The sequence below is a fragment of the Carassius gibelio genome, chromosome A21 (genome assembly GCF_023724105.1).
Source record: "Carassius gibelio isolate Cgi1373 ecotype wild population from Czech Republic chromosome A21, carGib1.2-hapl.c, whole genome shotgun sequence".
In the NCBI taxonomy this organism is placed as follows: domain Eukaryota; kingdom Metazoa; phylum Chordata; class Actinopteri; order Cypriniformes; family Cyprinidae; genus Carassius; species Carassius gibelio.
Window position 1 is genome coordinate 9,379,213 of NC_068391.1, and position 19,585 is coordinate 9,398,797.

Sequence of the window (19,585 nt, forward strand, 5' to 3'; positions counted from 1 at the left end):
AGGATTAAACGTATAAAAAAGATCCGATTTTGAAAAAAAAAAAGCTGTCATTGGGGCAGTACCATTTCACAGGTGCTATTATGTACCTTTTGGGCACTTATATGCATCCTTTAGGAACAAAAGAGTAGCTTTTGAATAGGTACCACCCCAGCGACAGCTTTTTTTCTGAGAGTGCAAAGAATCAGATTGAATCCAGCTTTTTATGAACAGCTATAAAAAAAAATGTGATGGTAGGCATTAATTTTTCAGCATTTTTCATTGCCTTCATTATTTAAACATATTTATTTTATTAAAAAAAAATAAAAAGTATTGTCTTACACCTTTATATGGAAGAAATCAAACTTGCTCAGCTGTATAAGCAGGATAATATTATATCAAGACATAATATTTAATTGTACATTTCAAATATGTCTAACATGTCCGAAAATGTGGTATGGTATAGCACAGCACAGCACAATATAATACAGCATTGCATTTATTGTTCACCCCATGTGCTATGCAGTTTTATGATGTCCTGGATTATATTGAGCTGTGTTGCACTTTCAATATATATTATATTGTGCTGTGCTGTGCTATACCATCCGTTGCTTAACTCTGCTGCGTGGCCTGTCTTGTAACTGTTAAAGAGGTGGCCCCATTGTCTCATATATTCTTAGAAAAAAAAACCTAGTACAAGATTTGTCACTGGGACAGTACCCTTTTAAAAGCTTTGTGTCTTATTTATCCTTACATCATTCATATTAATACCTTACAAATACTTATTGTTACCTAAATATACACATTAGTATATAAATGGTACATATTAGTACCTTTTACATGTCCAATATGTCTGCATTTTTTGTTTCTTGTATGGGCTCTCTGCCTGCAAGCAGCTTCTATCTATCAGTATGTAACAGAACAAACAGATCTCCCCAGTTTCATCTCAGTAATTAGTTTTTGTCTTGGCTAGAGCCAGTTAGATAATGAATGTTTACACAGACAAGCTCAACATGCCAGGAGTTTCTGAAATGAACTTGGACTGTTTTCTTCAACCACCTCTTCCTCTATTACATAAAAATGATGTCAGAATATAAAACATACTCTTATCCATGTGAAAAGTATAATTTTGCAGCATTTCCCTGGGGAGCAGGAGGAGTATGTGTGAATTAGATCACTGCAGAAACAGGTGATGGTGGAGACATTGAATTTTCCATATAGGGTGATGCCACTGGACAGGTGCTGTACTGACTTTGAGATATCTACATTCACTTTCTCCTTCCTGCAGGCGCAGTATCAGATATATATTTAAAAATTGTAATGCAATGCTGTCTCACCTCGCGGGGTTAGGGAGATATATTGATGTGATTAGTTTTATGGCAGCAAGGGGCAGCAAACCTGTCTCACTGCAGCCATTGAGTCGCACCTAGAAAACCCAGCTGGCCCACAATAACATGCAAATTAAAGAACTAATAGAATCAAAGAAACATAATGTGGTTTAATGTAATGCAAGTCATGCTGCAACAATAAAGCACAGATCATCTCTACAATAACCAGCCACTGCATGCCTGAAAATATGCCAAATAACACTGTACAAATAAGAATATTGTAGCTGATATTTTATTACTTTATCAGTCAAATCAATTATAGGGAGCACAACATGCTATATTTATGTTATTATTGTTAAATGTTTTATTGGTGTTCCAAATAAACAAATTTTGTAAAGTGAAGTGAAGTACTGCAGAAATGTGAACGGAAACCCAGCTAAGGTTTCTGCTGCTGTTGGCTCTGGACCGGTCTGAGCTGGGGGGAAATGTGCTGTGTCCACAGGCCCGCTAGCTGATATCTGATGTGAGATGGAGGTGTAATTGATAATGGTGCAGCCTCTTTTCTGCACTGCAGAGCTGCTTTACTTCCTGTGTGTTCATCTAAGCCTGTGTTTGTGTGTGAGAGATTTTCTTTTGGTGGTGCTGTGTTACATTCAGCTACAGATAATGCCGCCCTCTGTTGGGCAGCGAGAGCACTGGTCCACTAGTGCTGACTTGCATACTTGAAAAATTCTGCTGAGACAGCTGCATAAGAAGAGAGCATACTGGTTTCATCTCCATAAATGGTTTCAATACATAGTTGCATATTTCTCATAAGAGCCAGAGCTAGAGCTGTCTGTGGGCTATGAGTTGATTTGAGGTGACCTTGGGAAAATGCATTCTCTGGAAGAATGGACAGAGGGAGGAATATTGCTTAGTGGAAAACGTGAGAAACTGAGGGGAAATGGGAGGGAGAGGGAGAAGAGTAAGAGAGAGAATAAGACAAAAGGAATTAAGTGTTATTTGTGTTGTTCCATCTTCTTGCTTTCACACTCAATATGGAGATACAGACATATTAACTTTTTTGAAGTGAGAAAAATAGATTAAAACTAAATTTGTATTATTTAATATTTAGCAGATCAGCATTAAGTCTTAGGAAAATGTGTCATATTTAGCACTGCAAGAATGTTATAAAAATGATTTGAAGTACCACAAAACCACTGACTTCATCTATACTGGAGTCTAAATGTTTAAGACTTAGGCTACAATAATAAGTTGTACTTTAGGTTTTTATATGATGGAATCAAGTGAATAATTAACTAGAACTAAAAAAGGAGCGGCAAACAAAGCAGTGAACAGAAGGAATGGCACACAGTGATGCAGGAGGAGGTTCTGGAGGAGGACGACAAACAAAATCCTGGGAGTTGCTGGTAAAGGAGATGACCAGCGAGGAGCCTTGAGCAGGAGGAGCATGTGGCTCTTCAGAGTCCAGCCACTGCAGAGTCGATGGAGGGAGGAGCCAAGGTGGAGGCCATGGTGGTGATTGAGACGACACTGATGGAGGAGCCCCGGGATGGAGAGCCAAAAAGCCAGGGTTACACCGTGGGTCCAGAGGGCCAAGGTGGGGTCGGTGGCTTCTGCGACTGAGGAGGAGATCCAGAAGACCATAGTGCAGCCAGAGCGACTGAGGACCAAGGAGGAGCTGGAGGGAAGGACAAGCCGGACAGAGCCAGAGGAATTGAGGGATGAGGTAAAGCCAGAGGTGTGGAATCCCATATAGACAAATGGTCGACAACTGACCAAGGTAGAGCTGGAGGGATGAAGTAGCCTGGTGTAGCCAGAGGGAAGACAGGTCACAGTAGAGATGAGGCTGCTAGGAGCCAAGGTGGAGCCACTGGGTCGAAGGGCCGAGGTGGAATCCAGGACTCTGAGGCTGAAGGTGGAGACAGGGGATCTTCAAGCCAAGGCAGAGCTGGAGACTTGAAACCCCCAAAGCAAGACAAGGCTCCAGGATGGTGCCATCTTAGGTTGAGCTGAGAGGCTTACAGAAACCAGTGGAGACATGGCAGCAGAACTGCAAATATATAGAGAGGCTGCAGAGGGAAGCTGGGCGGGAACACAGGGGGCTCAGGAGATTCAGGGCTGGACAGAACTATTGGGAAGACAGATACAGGGCAACACATGAAATTATCCACTTCAACATTATCCAAAATGCTTCCAGAGAACAGCTGTAGCTCACTTCAGCAGTAGGATGTGGACGGAGCTTCTTTTCATTCCCTCATACTCCACCACTACTACCTCCAGCATGTATGGTGTTGCCGGCTCACACATCTGGTCAGACGCTTCAGTCGGCTAAGGCTCATGACATGCTCAGTCACTTCTTCTCACGCTGGCTCTTCAGTCGTGTCGTGGTGGGCTCAGGAAGACGTTCTGTGTTGTTGGGTGATGGTTGGATAGGCTCTAGATTTGCCTCAAACTGCAGGTTGAGCCACATAAAACTAAATCTGTGTGGTGCTATTTAGGCCAGCATGCAGTAATGAGCAAAGGCCCTCATCCGGGAAGGTGGCCTGATGTGCGAGGCCTCAAGGCACAGCAGGTTAATGGTGGCAAAGTGATTCATAGACAAAAAAACACTGACAAAAATAAAAAATAACAACTACATTTGGGCACACTGTTTCTTCCTTTAGGTCGGGTCTTCTGTCACAAGTTTGTTTGGCAATCAAACACACAACAATGACACTCCAATAGATTTTAATAATCCAAAAAGAAAATCAATTTTACACAAAATACCCAACACTGAACTCAAACTGAACAGAACTTAAATAGTGAAGAAAATGATGAAATCAAATGAATAACAATGACAACATAAAGGAGTGGGAAACCCTGCAAAACATAAACATGAGGGTGTGAAACATCTGACATCATAGGGCCCGTTTTCCGAAAGTCGCTTATTACATCCGAGATGAAATTTCACATCCAAGATGATATCATCGCGCTAATCAGAATCTGGATAATTTGGTTCTTTGAACGCACCCCTTGTTGATGATTAGTATGGCTGGATTGAGTTATCTGAGATAACTGATGATCATCAATGCAGCGATTGGCTGGAGGCAAGACAGCAACATAATGACATAATATAATTTAAAAAGACAACTGACGAAAACCTGATTACATGAAATAAGATGCTCCTGACCAGGATGAGTTTCGAAGAACCAAATAATCCAAGATTATGCCAAATCATCAATAATCAAACCCAGCTAACTGAGTTAGCTATGTACGAAGAACGGCCCATACTGTTCATCTGAGATAATAATAACAACAACAACAACAGTTTAGTGACCTACTATACAGTAGTGCATAATTTTTTATATTTCTTAGCAGTTTTACACTATAATAATAAATTGATAAAAATCGTAGTGTTCAATCCCAGATTTTCATTGTGCTCTCACAGTTTTGGACCCCACAGTCAGACTGCTTTGACTAGCCTTTATATTGCATCACCAAAGAAAGATAACAATATAAGTAGGGGCTCCATTTTAAGGAGGAGCTTTTTCAAATGTGAAAACTTTTTTGCTTTCATCCCACATAGTTTGACTGCTGTTTAATTCACCCTGCATTGCTTTGAGATCAAAGACACGGCAGTATAGGCCATAGAGCTCTTCGCTCTTCTCTCTCCTCTCTGGGGAGATGCGAGCTTTGTGCTCCTTCTCCGAATGCTGTGGTAGTGAAGAACTGTGTGTGCCTCTGTTAATCATGGTGCATTTGACTGAACCTCATAAGATCGGCCCAAGACCTTGAAGGAAAGCCCTTTGCGACTGTCCCCAAGCAGCTCCTGCAGTATGATGAATGCAGGCTAGTTTGGTCTCTGCAGATTCCTCTCATTAAATATTTAAAAATCTAAATGCAGCTATTAGTAATCGAGATACACAAAGCTTCCTGTTTCTCACACCAAACCCCTGTGCTGGTAAAAACCCAGCAGTGTTGCAGAAACTTTCATTCCACATAGAAGCACTATTGCATAGTTTGAACAAATAATTAAAACAAAAATCAAATTTTGTTTGGGAGTTTTGTCTGAATTACATTTAATCATGTTAATCATTGCTAGGTGTAACTGCTCCTGTTCTGTAACAGTACCTGTTCCTTATTATTTGACTCCACCCACATTAATTGATGATGCAATATCCTCTTGACAAGTAAGACAATATATTGTCTTTTTTTACTATGAAAAGAAATTCTCTTGAATTTATTGTTCTATTTCCTTTAATTTATTATTCTTTATTCACAGTTTAGGTATATTTTTGTCTTTCACTTATTCTTGTTGAACTTAACTCTTTAATTTCATCCCTTAAAAAAATATAAATAAATTAAAAAAGTAAATTTTTGATGCTTTATGAAATCTTATTTAAAGATCTAATTTAAATTTAAAATTTGTGCTATTAAGGTGCAGTTTATTTAAATCCATATATTTATTTATTTATTTTTTGTAATTGTAAATGTTTCTTGTTAGAGATACAACCATGTTTTTTCCTAATCATATGTATATGTTCTTCACAACAAAACAAAGCAAAAATTTATATAATCTTTATTTCTTGGCAAAATATCCCATGATAATATTAAAATAAATACTACAAATAATAGTATGTTAAAAGTTAAGAATGTTTTCATGCAATTTTCGATCATTTGTCATTTATTCTTCAATGCATGCTAGTATTTGTTTATGCAATTTGCAATCATAAATATATTTCTTTATGATTAATAATAATTTTCGTCTGATACTTTTTACTGATCAATAAATGCAATAATTTGGTTATTTCTTTATTTCTTAATATATAAATTTTTATTTGATTTATTACATGCATCAATCCTGTATTGTATGTAAATGGTTAACTGATTCCACAAAGGTGAAAGAGGTCACTGAAAACCATCAATAAGCAATTAAAAGCTCATTAACTGTTAACTTAAAGATGTCAGTTGCAGTCTTTTGACAGACAGTACTAAAGTCTTAATACAACCTCTTTTTATCTCTCTCTCTCTCTCTCTCTCTCTCTCTCTCTCTCTCTCTCTCTCTCTCTCTTTCTCTCTCTTTCTCTTTCACACTCCTTCTAGCATTTAATCTTTCTCATTTTATCTCCTCTCTTACGTTTATTCATTCCACTGGGCCTCATTTGTTCATCTTGCATTAATCCCTTTCCTCAAATTCTCAGCCAACGCCCAGCTTCTGCAGTACTGCAGTCTCTCCTATTCCAAAAGTCTCACCCCTCCTCTTGATCACTCTGTAGTTATCTGCAGTGAGGAGGAGGGTGAGAAAGAAAGATGCCGTGAGGAAGAGCACACCTCACGACTCATGCTGCTGCTGCAACACAACCAAAGATCACAGCAAGATTCTCGCAGTTCATCACAATTCATTCAGTCACTCAAGCTCTTAGAGTCTTGTACATTTACACAGGAATGCAATTCATAACTCACATGCTCTCTCTCTCTCTCTCTCTCTCTCTCTCTCTCTTGCTTGCATGACTGTCCTCCCTCAGGCCTCTCATTAATCAGAGCTCTCTAACCTACTGCCCTCGGACAGGAGAAACAGCATGAAGACCTATGTTAAAAAAAAAAAAAACTCGCCTCTAAGCTTCACATCACAGTTTGGCCTGATCTAATCCTTACTAACTTGCAAAAAACAATAAACAAGGCCAAACTGCCTGTTGCTGCAAAGAATCTTTTCAATAATTCTACCTCATATAGTTAATGAAGAGTGCATTGATTTATTGAAGCATAAACTTAAAAAACATATAAAACATCAAATGAGGCAGAATTGCATCTGGATGCAAATTATTTATATAATATATTCATATAATATTAAAAAAAACTTCATATAATTGATATTATCCTTTTGTTATGTTATATTACAAAAAATTCAAAAAAATTACATATAGAACATATGTTAGTATCAGTGATACACTACTACAGTATTTGTTCATGATTTGATTTTTTTTAAGCTTTTTAGATTTATTTGGTTTTAGAAATTTTACTAATTTTAATTTGAATAATTAAAGTTATTTTATATACTACAATATATATATAGATAAGAGTTTCATAATTATCAGACACTTTTATCCAAAGCAACTTACACTATTCAGGCTATAGATAGATTTGTTTTACCAGTATGTGTGTTCCCTGGGAATAGAACCCACAACCTTTTGCACTGCTAACACAATGCTCTGCCACTGAACCACAGGAATACTTCTTATTAAAAAATAACAGCACTCTTTTTTTACCGCACACATCCAGATATGTGACATTTGGGAAATAAGAAGAAATAAGAGAAAATATTTCAATGTATAGTAACCAAATCCTGCTGGGCGATTGCACTTTAATTTTCAAACTCAGCAGGAAACAGTTAAATCCATTTATTTTGTGATTTTACTGACTTCTTTAACTTGACATGACAATGTCTGACTTTTTACACATAGTAGTTTTGACAGGTGGTCTACAAGTTCTAGAAAATGCCATATTATCAGTCCAGCCTGGGATGCACTAAACTGGTGAGTAACTGAGGACCTCTTTCAGACCAGGCCTAAATTCAGTCAGTAAAATAAAGAGCCTTCAATGGAATGGAAAATTGCTCAAGATATTTCTAAAGATGTGATTAGAATACATTGTGCAATTCTTGAAAACTCCTACCTTTTAGATTATTGGTTATAGATTATATGAGGTTTCAGAGAAGCATGTCAGAAAGATGCTTGAACAGGACAAGTTACCAAGAGGAAATGGCTGAGCAGAAGCTAATGCAGTGTCAACAACATTCAGATGTCCAATAAGCAAAATACTATATTTAGAGTAGAAAAATAAGATATTTGATGAGTTCAGCATGTGAAAGGCTTTATAACAGAGGTCTACAGGTTTAATGGATCAATATATTGTTGTCGCACTGAACAAGCCCAATGCAAGGCTAACAAATCTGCTGTAATGTAATGCTGGGTACACGTCGACCATTCGCAGTTGTTCTCAAGGGGCGTCGTAATTTAACCTGCATGAGCTTCAGCAGATTTCCGAGCAGGACACAAGAGAATCGGTTCGATACGGCCGAGTGGGAGGCTCCAAAACATTAGCGCAAAAACATTAGTCAGCAAAAACAGAAGCATCTTAATGGGAATGACATGAAATTCTACATTCTATACCTGTGCCAGTGACAGACAGTTCACATCCACTGTCTCTCACTCCAAGTGCAAAAGCACTGCATTAAGGAGAAACAAAGGAAGCAAAGATGAATGTCTGACTGATGCAGCAGCAGTAATCATTTCAGCTGATTTTGCACACAAAAGGAAATGATTCCTCTTGACAGGAAATGTTGTTGCAATATTGAGTTTTTGCCTCATAAGTCTCATAAAGAGTTCTTGCCCAGTGTTTTGTGCCAAATGAATGCTTTGATTAATGCCATGGGGTTACTGCTGCAGATTCTCATTTTCCAACCTATTACTCATGACAACAGGCAGTTTCATCATGACATAAATTACAATTGTGTCTCTTAACACATTTCTGTCCTTATTTGTTACAGACAGCAGCTGTAGACTTATATGTAACTCACTTAGAATGATCTTATTTCTCATAATGGATTCCTAGATTTATTGTTAATACAATAAATGTTAACTATGATGCTCCAATTATATGTTCTTAAATAGATTGATAATTAGATTAATTAGATGCACCAAAGTATTAATTGCTGATGTTATTTATTTAAAATGTTCATTGTTTTTATTTATGTAATGACAAAGAAATCCAAAATTGGAGAATAAGACAATTTTATTTGAAATAAAGTACAGTGTCATGTTTAAGATTTTTCACTGACATGCTGAGAAGGTAGTTTAACTGTTTTACTCATCTAATCTTAATTTATCTTTCTTTTTACATGACCTATTTGTATAGTTGTACTTTATATTTTATCTGTCTTTAATGTTCTGCTGTTAGTGTTATCTGTATGCACCAGGGGTCTGAGAGTAACGCAATGTCAATTCTCTGTATGTATGTACAGTATATGCGGAAGAATTGACAATAAAGCAGACTTGACTTGACTTTGTGTCCTGTGCTTCCCTCTAGCGGTGAAAGCAATATTATTACCTATATATTCCCAATATGAGAAAAGATAATTTATCGTTAATTAATTAATATATTAATTTAAATAATATCTTTGTATTTATTATATCTTAAAATAACCCCTATACTTTTTATAGACAATTTATACACATTTTCTTATTATACAGGGCTAAACCATAATATTAATTTGTTTTTCTTGTTTGTTTGTTTGTTTGTTTGTTTTTTTCAAAGTGCTCTAAACGAAATCACAAGCAGAAATCTAGAAAGCTTTTGATACGGATACATTCATGACAGAGCAGCTCTCTGACACGATCGTAAAACTTCCTGAGATCATATAAATGAAAGGCCCAGAGTTGGCTTAATAAAAAGTCCTCAAAATAAAGAAATGACATTGTGGCATTGTTTTGTCTGTATCAGGGGTTTCAGTCCTGCCATGGATTACCCAGCATCCTGGTGCCTTCATACTAAAATTCAAAAGGCAGCAGCTAGAAAGTATCAATTTACACTGTGAAAAAATGAATAGTATAAATATGCTTAATTTTTGTCACTATTTTATCATAAATTATATTTTATTATTCGGTGTTACGTTATTCTAATTTATTTAGTTAGTTTAATATTTTTTTTATAATATTTATTTATTTTATTTATTCCACGCAATTTTCTCACTTGCCTTCTATTACTGATCACTCATCCACTGGGCGGCGCTACTAATTTATCAAAGCGCACGTTTCTACAGATGACGTTCCGCGAAGAAGCAAGAACGGATTTGCTCTCCCAGAATGCCTTTCACTTCCTCTTCTCTTCCGCGGCCTGTGAACGTAAGTGTCCATAAGCATCTCACTGCACCAATGTCCGAAATAATCCCTTTTGTATCACCTTCATCACAAGTTTTTATGTCGAAATAACACCTCGACATATTTATTTAAGTTATATTTAACGGTTTCAAGAGAATATGACTCGTCGATTAAGCGAAATTTTCTAATGTTATTCGACGGTCACCCATTCTCGGGAGTCGTAACGGTCTAAGATGAAAGTCGTTGCATGTGCGAGTTTACCAATGAAAAACTGAATTCTGGATTCTAAAGACAGGAGATCTGTCTGTATTGTCATGATGTGCACATATAACTCACGCAAGTGTGAGAATGTTTTATTTGTGTTGTCTTCTACGCCTGTTCTAACCATCTGGTGTCTTTCATTCTCTCTAGATCTCTGAAAATGGTCCGCTACTCACTCGACCCAGAGAACCCGACTAAATGTGAGTTGACGGCTACGTTTTGAACCATGTGTCTGTTCTGTATTGAACTTGTGTAGTAATTGTTTTCGTGTTCTACAGCATGCAAGTCGAGGGGCTCCAACCTTCGTGTTCACTTCAAGGTAAGAATGAATCCACTCATGCTGCAGTCTAAAGCAGGGATGTCCCGTCCTCCTCCTGGAGGCCCACTGTCCCACAGAGTTTACCTGAAAACTCAAACACACCTGAACCAGCTAATCAAGGTCTTACCGGACATCTTAGAAAGTGTTTGTTTGGGGTCTGAGCTAAACTCTGCAGGACATGGCCCTTCAGAACAGAGTTTGGACAGCCCTGGTCTAAAGGCTTGTCAAGATGCTGACATTCAATGATGCGTCTGGAGCTTGCAGGGTGAAGCCTTGTTTTATCAAACTATAATCTGAATTAATTTTCTTCGTAAAAATTGTCACTTGTGATTTGACTAAACTAACTAATTCTGAGGTTAATCAAATTAGAAGCTTTATTTTGGAGCAAAGCAGTTTTACATTTTGGGTTTTGAAGGAGCTATGCACTAAAAACTTAGTTCTCAGATATATTTTTTAAATGTATGCAGTAATTACAGATATCTGCAAGTGTTGTATTGAGGTTGACTTGATTTGCATCCCTTGCAATGCTTCACGATGGTGCTGATTCATTGATCACATGATGCTGTTTTTTGGTAAATTCCAGTAGCTACTTTGATTAGGGAAGTGTAATTCTTCACTGGGAGCTTTTTATTTGCAATCTCTTTTTTTTTTTTAATGGTACTCAACGTCTGCTCTCTATATCGTGCTTCTTATAGGATAAGCAGATGTCGCAAATGTACATTGTGGCTGCAATAATAACCAACTTAGGACACATTTGAAGTATTTGTGACAAGGACTAAGTGTTTTCTGAGTAACCACGTTTGTAGTTTGTAAAGTGATGGAGGCTGGTTTACTTGGTAATCTGTTATTAAGTGTTGTCTTAATGTTTGGTCCTCAGAACACCCGTGAGACCGCTCAGGCCATCAAAGGCATGCACATCCGCAAGGCTAACAAGTACCTGAAGGATGTGATGGTTAAGCACCAGTGTGTGCCCTTCCGTCGTTACAACGGTGGTGTTGGCCGCTGTGCTCAGGTGAGCTTTTGTCCTGTTGTAAAGCTGCCTTTTAAAACCGTTCTGTCCATGTTGCAGTGATGACCATCTTAGGACACCTTTGGAATTCACCATGAAAACACCTTTTAGTCTGAGCAACATGTACAGGATTGTTCAAAAGATTGGGTTTAGTTAAAAAAAAAAGTAAAAAAAAAAAAAAGCTCACCAAGGCTGCATTTATATGATCAAAAATAAAGTAAAATGGCAATTTTGTGCAATTACAGTTCAAAGTTTTGCTCAAACATTTATCAATTTCTGTTTTTTTTGTTTAGAGTCTTTACTGTCTCTTTTGATCTTTTTAATACATGTTGAAAAGTATTAATTCCTTAATTTAACAAACCCCAACTCTAAAATGATAGTGTAGCTCAACTTGTTACTCAAATAAAGAGAACTTCAGCTTACTTGTGATGTTTTTCATTTTTAGGCCAAACAGCATGACTGGACCCAGGGACGTTGGCCTAAGAAAAGTGCTGAGTTCCTGCTCCACATGCTGAAGAACGCAGAAAGCAATGCTGAGCTCAAGGTAAGACTGTACAAGTTATTACACTATGAATAAATATTTGTCAGGCTTGGACAGCATTGTTGCTTCAGTGTATGATTTAAAACTTGATTGCATGAATGCAGCTTTCACTACCGTACAGACTTTTTCATGCTACATTGGGATCTTGTAGGGTTTGGATGTGGATTCTCTGGTGATTGAGCACATCCAGGTGAACAAGGCTCCAAAGATGCGCAGGCGTACTTACCGTGCGCACGGACGCATCAACCCCTACATGAGCTCCCCATGCCACATCGAAATGATCCTCACTGAGAAGGAGCAGATCGTTCCCAAACCAGAGGAAGAGGTTTCTCAGAAGAAAAAGGTATGGACGTTAATGTTCTTCTGAAGTTAAAATACAAAGCGTACACTTGGCTGTAGTGATGACATCTTAGGACACCTTTGGAGTAACGATGAAAATAATTGTTTTCTGAGCAGCCATTGTGCATTAAATGTGTGGAGGACTTGATATCTTAGTAGCTGCTTTTGGCAAGTGCTCATTAACCCATTTTTTTTATTGTCTTCACAGGTTTCTCAGAAGAAACTGAAGAAGCAGAAACTTATGGCTCGGGAGTAAATGTAAATAAAGTCCAACATTCGTACTACAGAATGACTCGGCTCCTTTTTTTAAATTTATTGACTTGGGTATATTGCCTTAAAGATGACAAGTAAGCTTGTGGTTAAAACCACTGTCATTTAAAAGACAATTTGGTAGAATAGAAATGTCCAAAAATAGAAATCTATTTACTAATGGGTCTAATAAGTGGTGCAAAAGGTTCTTGCTTTATTTGCTTTAAAACAGACTCTTTACAGTCTGTGAACTTTTGAGTGTGCTCTGACAGAAAAATGTCTCATGGTGTTTGGCTTGGTGGTTAAAGATCAGGGCCCGTTTGAATGTTGATTTTAATGTATCAAACATGGAATCAAAACCAAGAAGGGTGAGGAAGCCAAACTGGACAGAGGAACAGTGTTTACTGTTAGCCCAGTTAGTGGATCAACACATTGCCGTTCTTAAAAGAAATATCGTATAGCACAAACTATTAACGGTTCATTCCCCCTGCTTGTGCACACCTATAAGGCTGCTATATTCATAAATGCAGTTTTTTGAGCCTGCAAGGTGGGAGTGTCCAGTGGAAACGAAATGAACTGCGACACAAGATGTTCTGAAAGTGCTGTAATTGTTTGTGTGATCACTCTGCTTACAGAAGGTTGTGACAGACCCAAATCATCACTATTGCGTTGTTGCATTTTCCCAGTTGCTAAATATCGTAATGTAGTGATTGCTTTAATTTCTAGCGCTATGGCATTTCTGTGCTGTGTTGGAGATGTTAGCACGTCTCTAAGATCAGTCACAAACATGATCCCTGCACGTTCTAATCTATAGCGTCTTATTAACTCACTGTCATCCATTGTCTGCAACACATTTCTTCTGTCTCTTCTTCTTTCTGCCTTTTTCTCCTCTGCCAAAGAAACTCTTAAGCCTCTTAAAAGTCCTTGTCTGTGCTCCTAACGAGTTTGACCTTAAGACCTCTTTTAATGGTTAAAATGCTTTCTGAATTACTTTTTTTCTTTACTGGGATTTTTTCTTTAATTTTGAGTAAACGCCTGGCTTTCTAAGAATTTTCTTAGAATTTTGTCACTAGGAGCTACCTTTTGCATTAAGATTCTTTATGAATACGTGCCCAGAGTTTGTGATGATAAAACCTTGAGTTTACTAAAGGGAATCTAATTTATGATCTTCATACATTTAATACATCCTTTCTTGTCCAATGAAATATGTTGGCAAACTGTGCAAACAGCAAAGTCAAACCAGTTTACATGAGGAGTATTGATGGTAATAGATTATAAATCAATTAAAAATTCACTCCGTATATGTGTAGGAAATATAATGCATACACAATTTTTAGGAGGCTGAGAGAAATTTAGGTTTTGGCCATTATAAACTGATTTGCCCCTCCAAGCATTCCGTGTTAGATTCACCAGTAGAGGGCAGTGTAGCACTGTGAATCCGTTCCTTCTCTTACAGGTTCTTGGTGCTTGTTTTTGCTGCCTCTGGGGTTATTTATACTTCTCCTTAAGGAATTTAGTAGTCTAATTTCTAATATAAATAGTTTGTTACAGTTTTTGTAAATTTGCTTTTGTAAAATGTTTAGTGCATTATGCATGCAGTAATTATGTGTATGTATGTATATTTATATATATATATATATATATATATATATATATATACATAATATATGCACATTATATATTTTTTGTGTTGTAGAAAAAAAGGATACTCTTAACACAAAAATAGTTTACGTTTTATTGCCTTGCATATATATATATATATATATAGTTCTGTAATCCATCGGTCTCTTTTTAATGAACTAAAAGCTGCTGATTGTGTGTTGTAGGTGGTTCAAATCTCTTATAGCCTACTGTTAGATACAGCTTTCTGTGGCTGGCATATATACAGAGGCAGAAACACAGAACCTTTGAGGACACAGCTGTGAGTTTCTAATATTTCACATTTATTAAATTGGCATTTAGTTTATACAGACGAAACACCGCAAAATTAGAGAAAATTGAAAGAGAGGGTTTTGATGAGGTGGTAGAAAACATATTCACATTAGATCTCAAAGTTGAAGTAAAATAATAGGGTTTATTCGATCTTCATAATTCTGTGATTGTATCGTGATTCATCTGTGGAGTGTTTAAACCCTGTCCACAGAGACTTTTAAGCTCAGAATATATCCGACTGCCTCGCATGACCGGCACGCATGCAGATGTCCCTTTATTTAAGAAATAGATCTCAAATTGACTAGATTGATTTTGTCCGCCTTTTGTATTTAATAGCGGGTCGGATGGCAGCTCTTTTAATGTGCAAATGAGAACCAATGAGGACAGACTCCTAAATTCAGTTCAGACACTCAGCTGACACGGGCCACGTCACTGCCGGCCTTAACCAATCACATCCCACCGAGCCCCTCTACTTTCCCAGGCACGCTCTCAAAGTTTTGACTTTTTGCAGCAAAAGACAGCAGGTTGATGAAAATGTTTTATTATCTTCTAGATCTTCATGTGAACTACCCAGAAAGACTCTCTTTTTATTTATAGATTTCAAAAACACTCGTTGAAAGGACGCCGCTCTGTCTATAATGCCATATTTGCAAGAACTGAAAAAAGGGAATGGATTTTGCCAGAGAAGATGGGTATAAAGCTTCGGTAACTTTACACCTGATTGGGATTTTTTTAAAGAAATATTGTTTTTTCTAAAGGCTTGAGTTTTTTTTAGCCTTTTTCTTTCCTCCATTCGCTCCTCTACGTTTGTTTGTTTTGTTTTTTTCTTCTTGTTTTGCTCGGGTCTCCACCGTCTTGCTTCTTGCGCAATATTTAGGTAGTTAAAGTTGTAGTTTCTTGGTAATGTTAGCGGTGGGGCAAATGGACGGGTCTCGCCAGAGCGCTTTCCTACTCAATACCCCACCTTTGGCTGCTCTACACAGTATGACCGAGATGAAGGCTCCACTTTACCCAGCCTACCCGTTATCTTCAACTGGACCAGCATCCTCCCCTTCACCGACAGCTACCTCTCCGAATCCAGGCGGTATCCCGGTCTCGTCCCCGGGGATCAAAACATCCACTGCACTTTCGACTCTCAGTGCTCAGTACTCAATCGCCACACCTCACGGAATAAACGACATCCTCAGTCGACCCTCGGTGGTCACCGGAGCGGCGGCGGCATCTTCTCCCGCTGGAATCTTGTCTGGACTGCCCCGGTTCAGCAGCCTGAGTCCTCCGCCGCCTCCAGGACTGTATTTCAGCCCCGGTGGCGCAGCCGTGGCGGTGGCTCGCTACCCGAAACCTCTGACAGACCTTCCAGGCAGAACCCCAATATTCTGGCCTGGAGTTATGCAAAGCCCACACTGGAGAGACGCCAGATTTGCGTGTTCGCCACGTAAGTGCACGATCAACTTTTTTGAAGGCTACTAGCGATCCAAAATATTACGATAAGCACAAACATAAATAGGATGTAATAATTAAATAAGCTGATTTTTTTTATTTTGCCCCTCACAGATCAAAACTCAGTGCTGCTGGACAAAGATGGGAAAAGGAAACACACGCGACCAACGTTTTCCGGCCAGCAAATATTTGCCCTGGAAAAAACATTCGAGCAAACGAAATATTTAGCCGGACCTGAGAGAGCGCGGCTGGCCTACTCTTTAGGAATGACAGAGAGCCAAGTCAAGGTAAGACAGTCCTAATAGTTTGTGTTTGACACGGAAATATCTTGACTGATTCGATTCTTCATTATCATTAATCCATGGAACATAATAGTAAATGTGTTTATTCAAACATTCCTATATATCTCTTTAATTTACAACTTTTATATAGCCTAGGCTACAAACTAGCCTATTTATTTCTCTACATCAGGCTATTAATGCAATTTAATACAACGAATAAATGGGACTTAATGTAGGCTAGGTCTATTGGTTTCATCCATATAAAAGTTATTCACGCATTACATTAATTTTAAGTTATTAGATTTTGTTTGAAAAATTGCAACGTGCACCACATTAATTGTTTATTGCAATTATTGGAATAAAACAATAGAATTGCATTCAGAAGCCTGTTCTGTTAAAAATATTTTATTTATTCTCGCAGACTGCAGGTGGTTATTACAGATATTTAACTCCTAAAATCTTTAACTCTTCAATAAATAGCTACTCACTTTATTTATTTATTTATTTATGTATTATTCCAGCTTTTTCAAGTTAGGCAGGAAAAAAATCTGTTTAATTTGTTCGTCATTGTTAAATGTTTTTGGGGCGAAAATTGTATTGATTCCCATTTGATATGCCGACTTTTTGATGGAGATAAACCCTTATTTCTGTGTGGATTAAAACACGTTTTTCTCTCATTTTCGTTGTAAAGGTGTGGTTTCAAAACCGAAGAACAAAATGGAGAAAACGGCACGCGGCTGAAATGGCCTCGGCGAAGAAAAAACAAGATTCAGAGACCGAGAGGCTGAAAGGGGCTTCGGAAAATGAAGACGACGACGACGACTACAACAAACCTTTAGATCCGAACTCGGACGATGAAAAAATAACGCAGTTGTTGAAAAAACACAAACCAAATTCAGCTCTTATCATTCACACGTCGGAAAACGAGAGCTCGTAAAGATGGAAACGGGAAATGGGTTGTCAAATCCTTCAAGAATAATGTAGGCTACTGTTTTTTTTACCAAGTTTGGGCTCTGGTTTGAGAAGAAGGATGCAAATCAGAGGAATATGCACTATTGGTGGAGCTGAACGTGCATCAGTGTCTGCAATAGACACGTTTCAACATTTAGACAACGGTACTTTTGTAAATTAACGGCGTGAGTTGTATCGCATAGGAATTATATTACTGTGAATATTTATGTGTAAAATATTTTGAATAGTAAACATGCCAGAATTCGTTCATTTCGATTCAGTTTAATTTTTGGATTAGGCTTTGTAATTTGCATTTTCATATCATGAATTTGTATAGGGCTAGGTGCTGATCATCCCGAGTTATTAGCTATTATTTTTATTTTTTTCTGTGGGTGTAAGTTGCCTCTGCTCTTTGATTCTTAAAAATAATCAACAATGGAAATACATAATCGTTTTCAGAATTTACCACTAAAGGTAAAAGACATCTGAGCGACAGACTAAATGAAGGCTCGGTCAAGAGATTAATTTGGCCATAACACGTGTAAATAAACAAACACCTAACCATATTTGTAATATAATGCATAGTGTTCGTTTCCCAATGTTAGGATGTTTCTTTCAGTTGTCTTATTTTTTTGTCATGATTAATTTATAATATTTTAAGTTTGTAATAGTGTTTGAATCCTGCAAAAATGCGCCTGGCAGGTTCGTGTGTATTGCACTTTTATTTAATAAAATGTTTAACATATGGGATATTTTTCTTTTTGTTATTATTAAATCGAGTATACATATTTTGTGTATAAATTACATCAGCGTTTCCAAGCATGAATAAATATGCTCGCTGATGGTTGATCAATTATTTTTGAAAGTGTCTTTCGCTTCGGTTAGAACCTGTCTCACTTTTTAAGAGTTATCAACATGGCAACGCTTATTCAAATACATTTTAATATTTTGTATGATGTTTATTATTAGCCAATTATTCGCTTTTAACAGCCAAATTCAGTATTAATAATCAGTTCTCCCTTATGGCTCCGTGAGAGCACATATTTACATAACAGTTTTATTATAAAGACGTCATAACTACATTTTCGCAAAAAATTCGATCATTGAGAAATGTCGATGAAAAAGGTCATGGGGTACAAAAAATAGGCGGGATAGTGAAAGTAGAAATTAAGCGTGTTTTGGCGGTCTTCAACTGATCGCGTCACTGCTTCAATATGTCAGCTGATTCGCGCGATTTGATCATGTTCTTTGGAAATTGGAAATCACTCAACCGATTTGTTCTCAACAAACCAACAAAGAAATGTAATTCATAAAGTGAGATGATTCAGGCTACCACACACAGTTGTAGCGTACTATCAGAAAATATGTTGAGCGGGTATTTTTGAAGGACAACAGGTCCAGTGCTTCTCCACAGGTTACTCAACCCAAATGAGTCACTTTCTGGAAGCGGAATTTGGAATTTATCGTTGCAGACAGACCTCCAGTTAACCTAAAATTGTATTAATTTCGAAACATTCTAAATTTAATTTGCACGCATTTAATCTTTTTACACATTTATTTATTTCGATTTTGATGTACAACTTGGATGTAACATTAAGGGTTCATAACTGCCAAATAAACGAAATGGTTTAAAACTGTTATTAATCTTAAAATAATAATACATTAAAAAAAATAATAATATAGCCACGTGAGGTAGCCGCTGTTCAGCATTTTACAATTCATCGAAGTGACAGAAGCGACTAACTTATTCTGCCTCATGCACTTAGATGTGTGTCTCGGTCCAAATTGTGTTTGTAATGCAATATTTAAATTAATAACTGGAAAATGAATGCTACTAATCAAAGAAAATATATTTAATTTCAAGCATCTCAAGAAGCAGAAAGCCTGTTTTTTTTTGGTGCATCACAGAATGAAAACTGTCACGGTTCTGTGATATGAATGCCATTTTACAAGGTTTTCGAATTAGATTTCTTTGCACAAATTAAACTGTAAAAGAAAATGATAATTTCCATTCCCTAAATACTTTTTGTAATTTATACCTTTAACGTGTAAATTAGGACACCTGAGAACAAACTTGTTTCAGCTATTATCTTCAAGCCAG

The 19,585-nt window shown here is 37.3% G+C and overlaps 2 protein-coding genes and 2 non-coding genes across 7 annotated transcripts in view; all 4 read left to right on the forward strand.

The window, feature by feature from the left end:
• Window positions 1-12,920, forward strand: part of LOC127942070 (60S ribosomal protein L17) — a 184,241-nt gene extending 171,321 nt beyond the window's left edge. For 3 of the 4 annotated variants that reach the window (XM_052537623.1, XM_052537622.1, XM_052537621.1), the window contains exons 2-7: window positions 10,574-10,623; window positions 10,702-10,742; window positions 11,620-11,754; window positions 12,197-12,295; window positions 12,444-12,635; window positions 12,840-12,920. In XM_052537623.1, the coding sequence (XP_052393583.1) occupies window positions 10,584-10,623; window positions 10,702-10,742; window positions 11,620-11,754; window positions 12,197-12,295; window positions 12,444-12,635; window positions 12,840-12,887 (555 nt within the window). In that variant the 5' untranslated portion in view covers window positions 10,574-10,583 and the 3' untranslated portion in view covers window positions 12,888-12,920. Of the gene's footprint in view, window positions 1-10,128; window positions 10,187-10,573; window positions 10,624-10,701; window positions 10,743-11,619; window positions 11,755-12,196; window positions 12,296-12,443; window positions 12,636-12,839 lie in introns of those variants that run through there. The other variant, XM_052537620.1, reaches the window with a different exon arrangement.
• LOC127942382 (small nucleolar RNA SNORD58) lies at window positions 11,806-11,872 on the forward strand. Its single transcript, XR_008149305.1, has one exon. It is a non-coding gene; the product is annotated as a small nucleolar RNA SNORD58 (small nucleolar RNA).
• Window positions 12,686-12,749, forward strand: LOC127942381 (small nucleolar RNA SNORD58). Its single transcript, XR_008149304.1, has one exon. It is a non-coding gene; the product is annotated as a small nucleolar RNA SNORD58 (small nucleolar RNA).
• A 1,831-nt stretch (window positions 12,921-14,751) lies between the features above and the next one.
• On the forward strand, window positions 14,752-18,232 carry LOC127941971 (homeobox protein Nkx-6.1-like). The gene is made up of 3 exons (XM_052537469.1): window positions 14,752-16,247; window positions 16,367-16,539; window positions 17,225-18,232. Exons 1-3 carry the CDS (start codon window positions 15,716-15,718, stop codon window positions 17,468-17,470), a joined length of 951 nt encoding a protein of 316 aa, XP_052393429.1. The 5' UTR covers window positions 14,752-15,715; the 3' UTR covers window positions 17,471-18,232.
• Window positions 18,233-19,585: the final 1,353 nt, after the last annotated feature.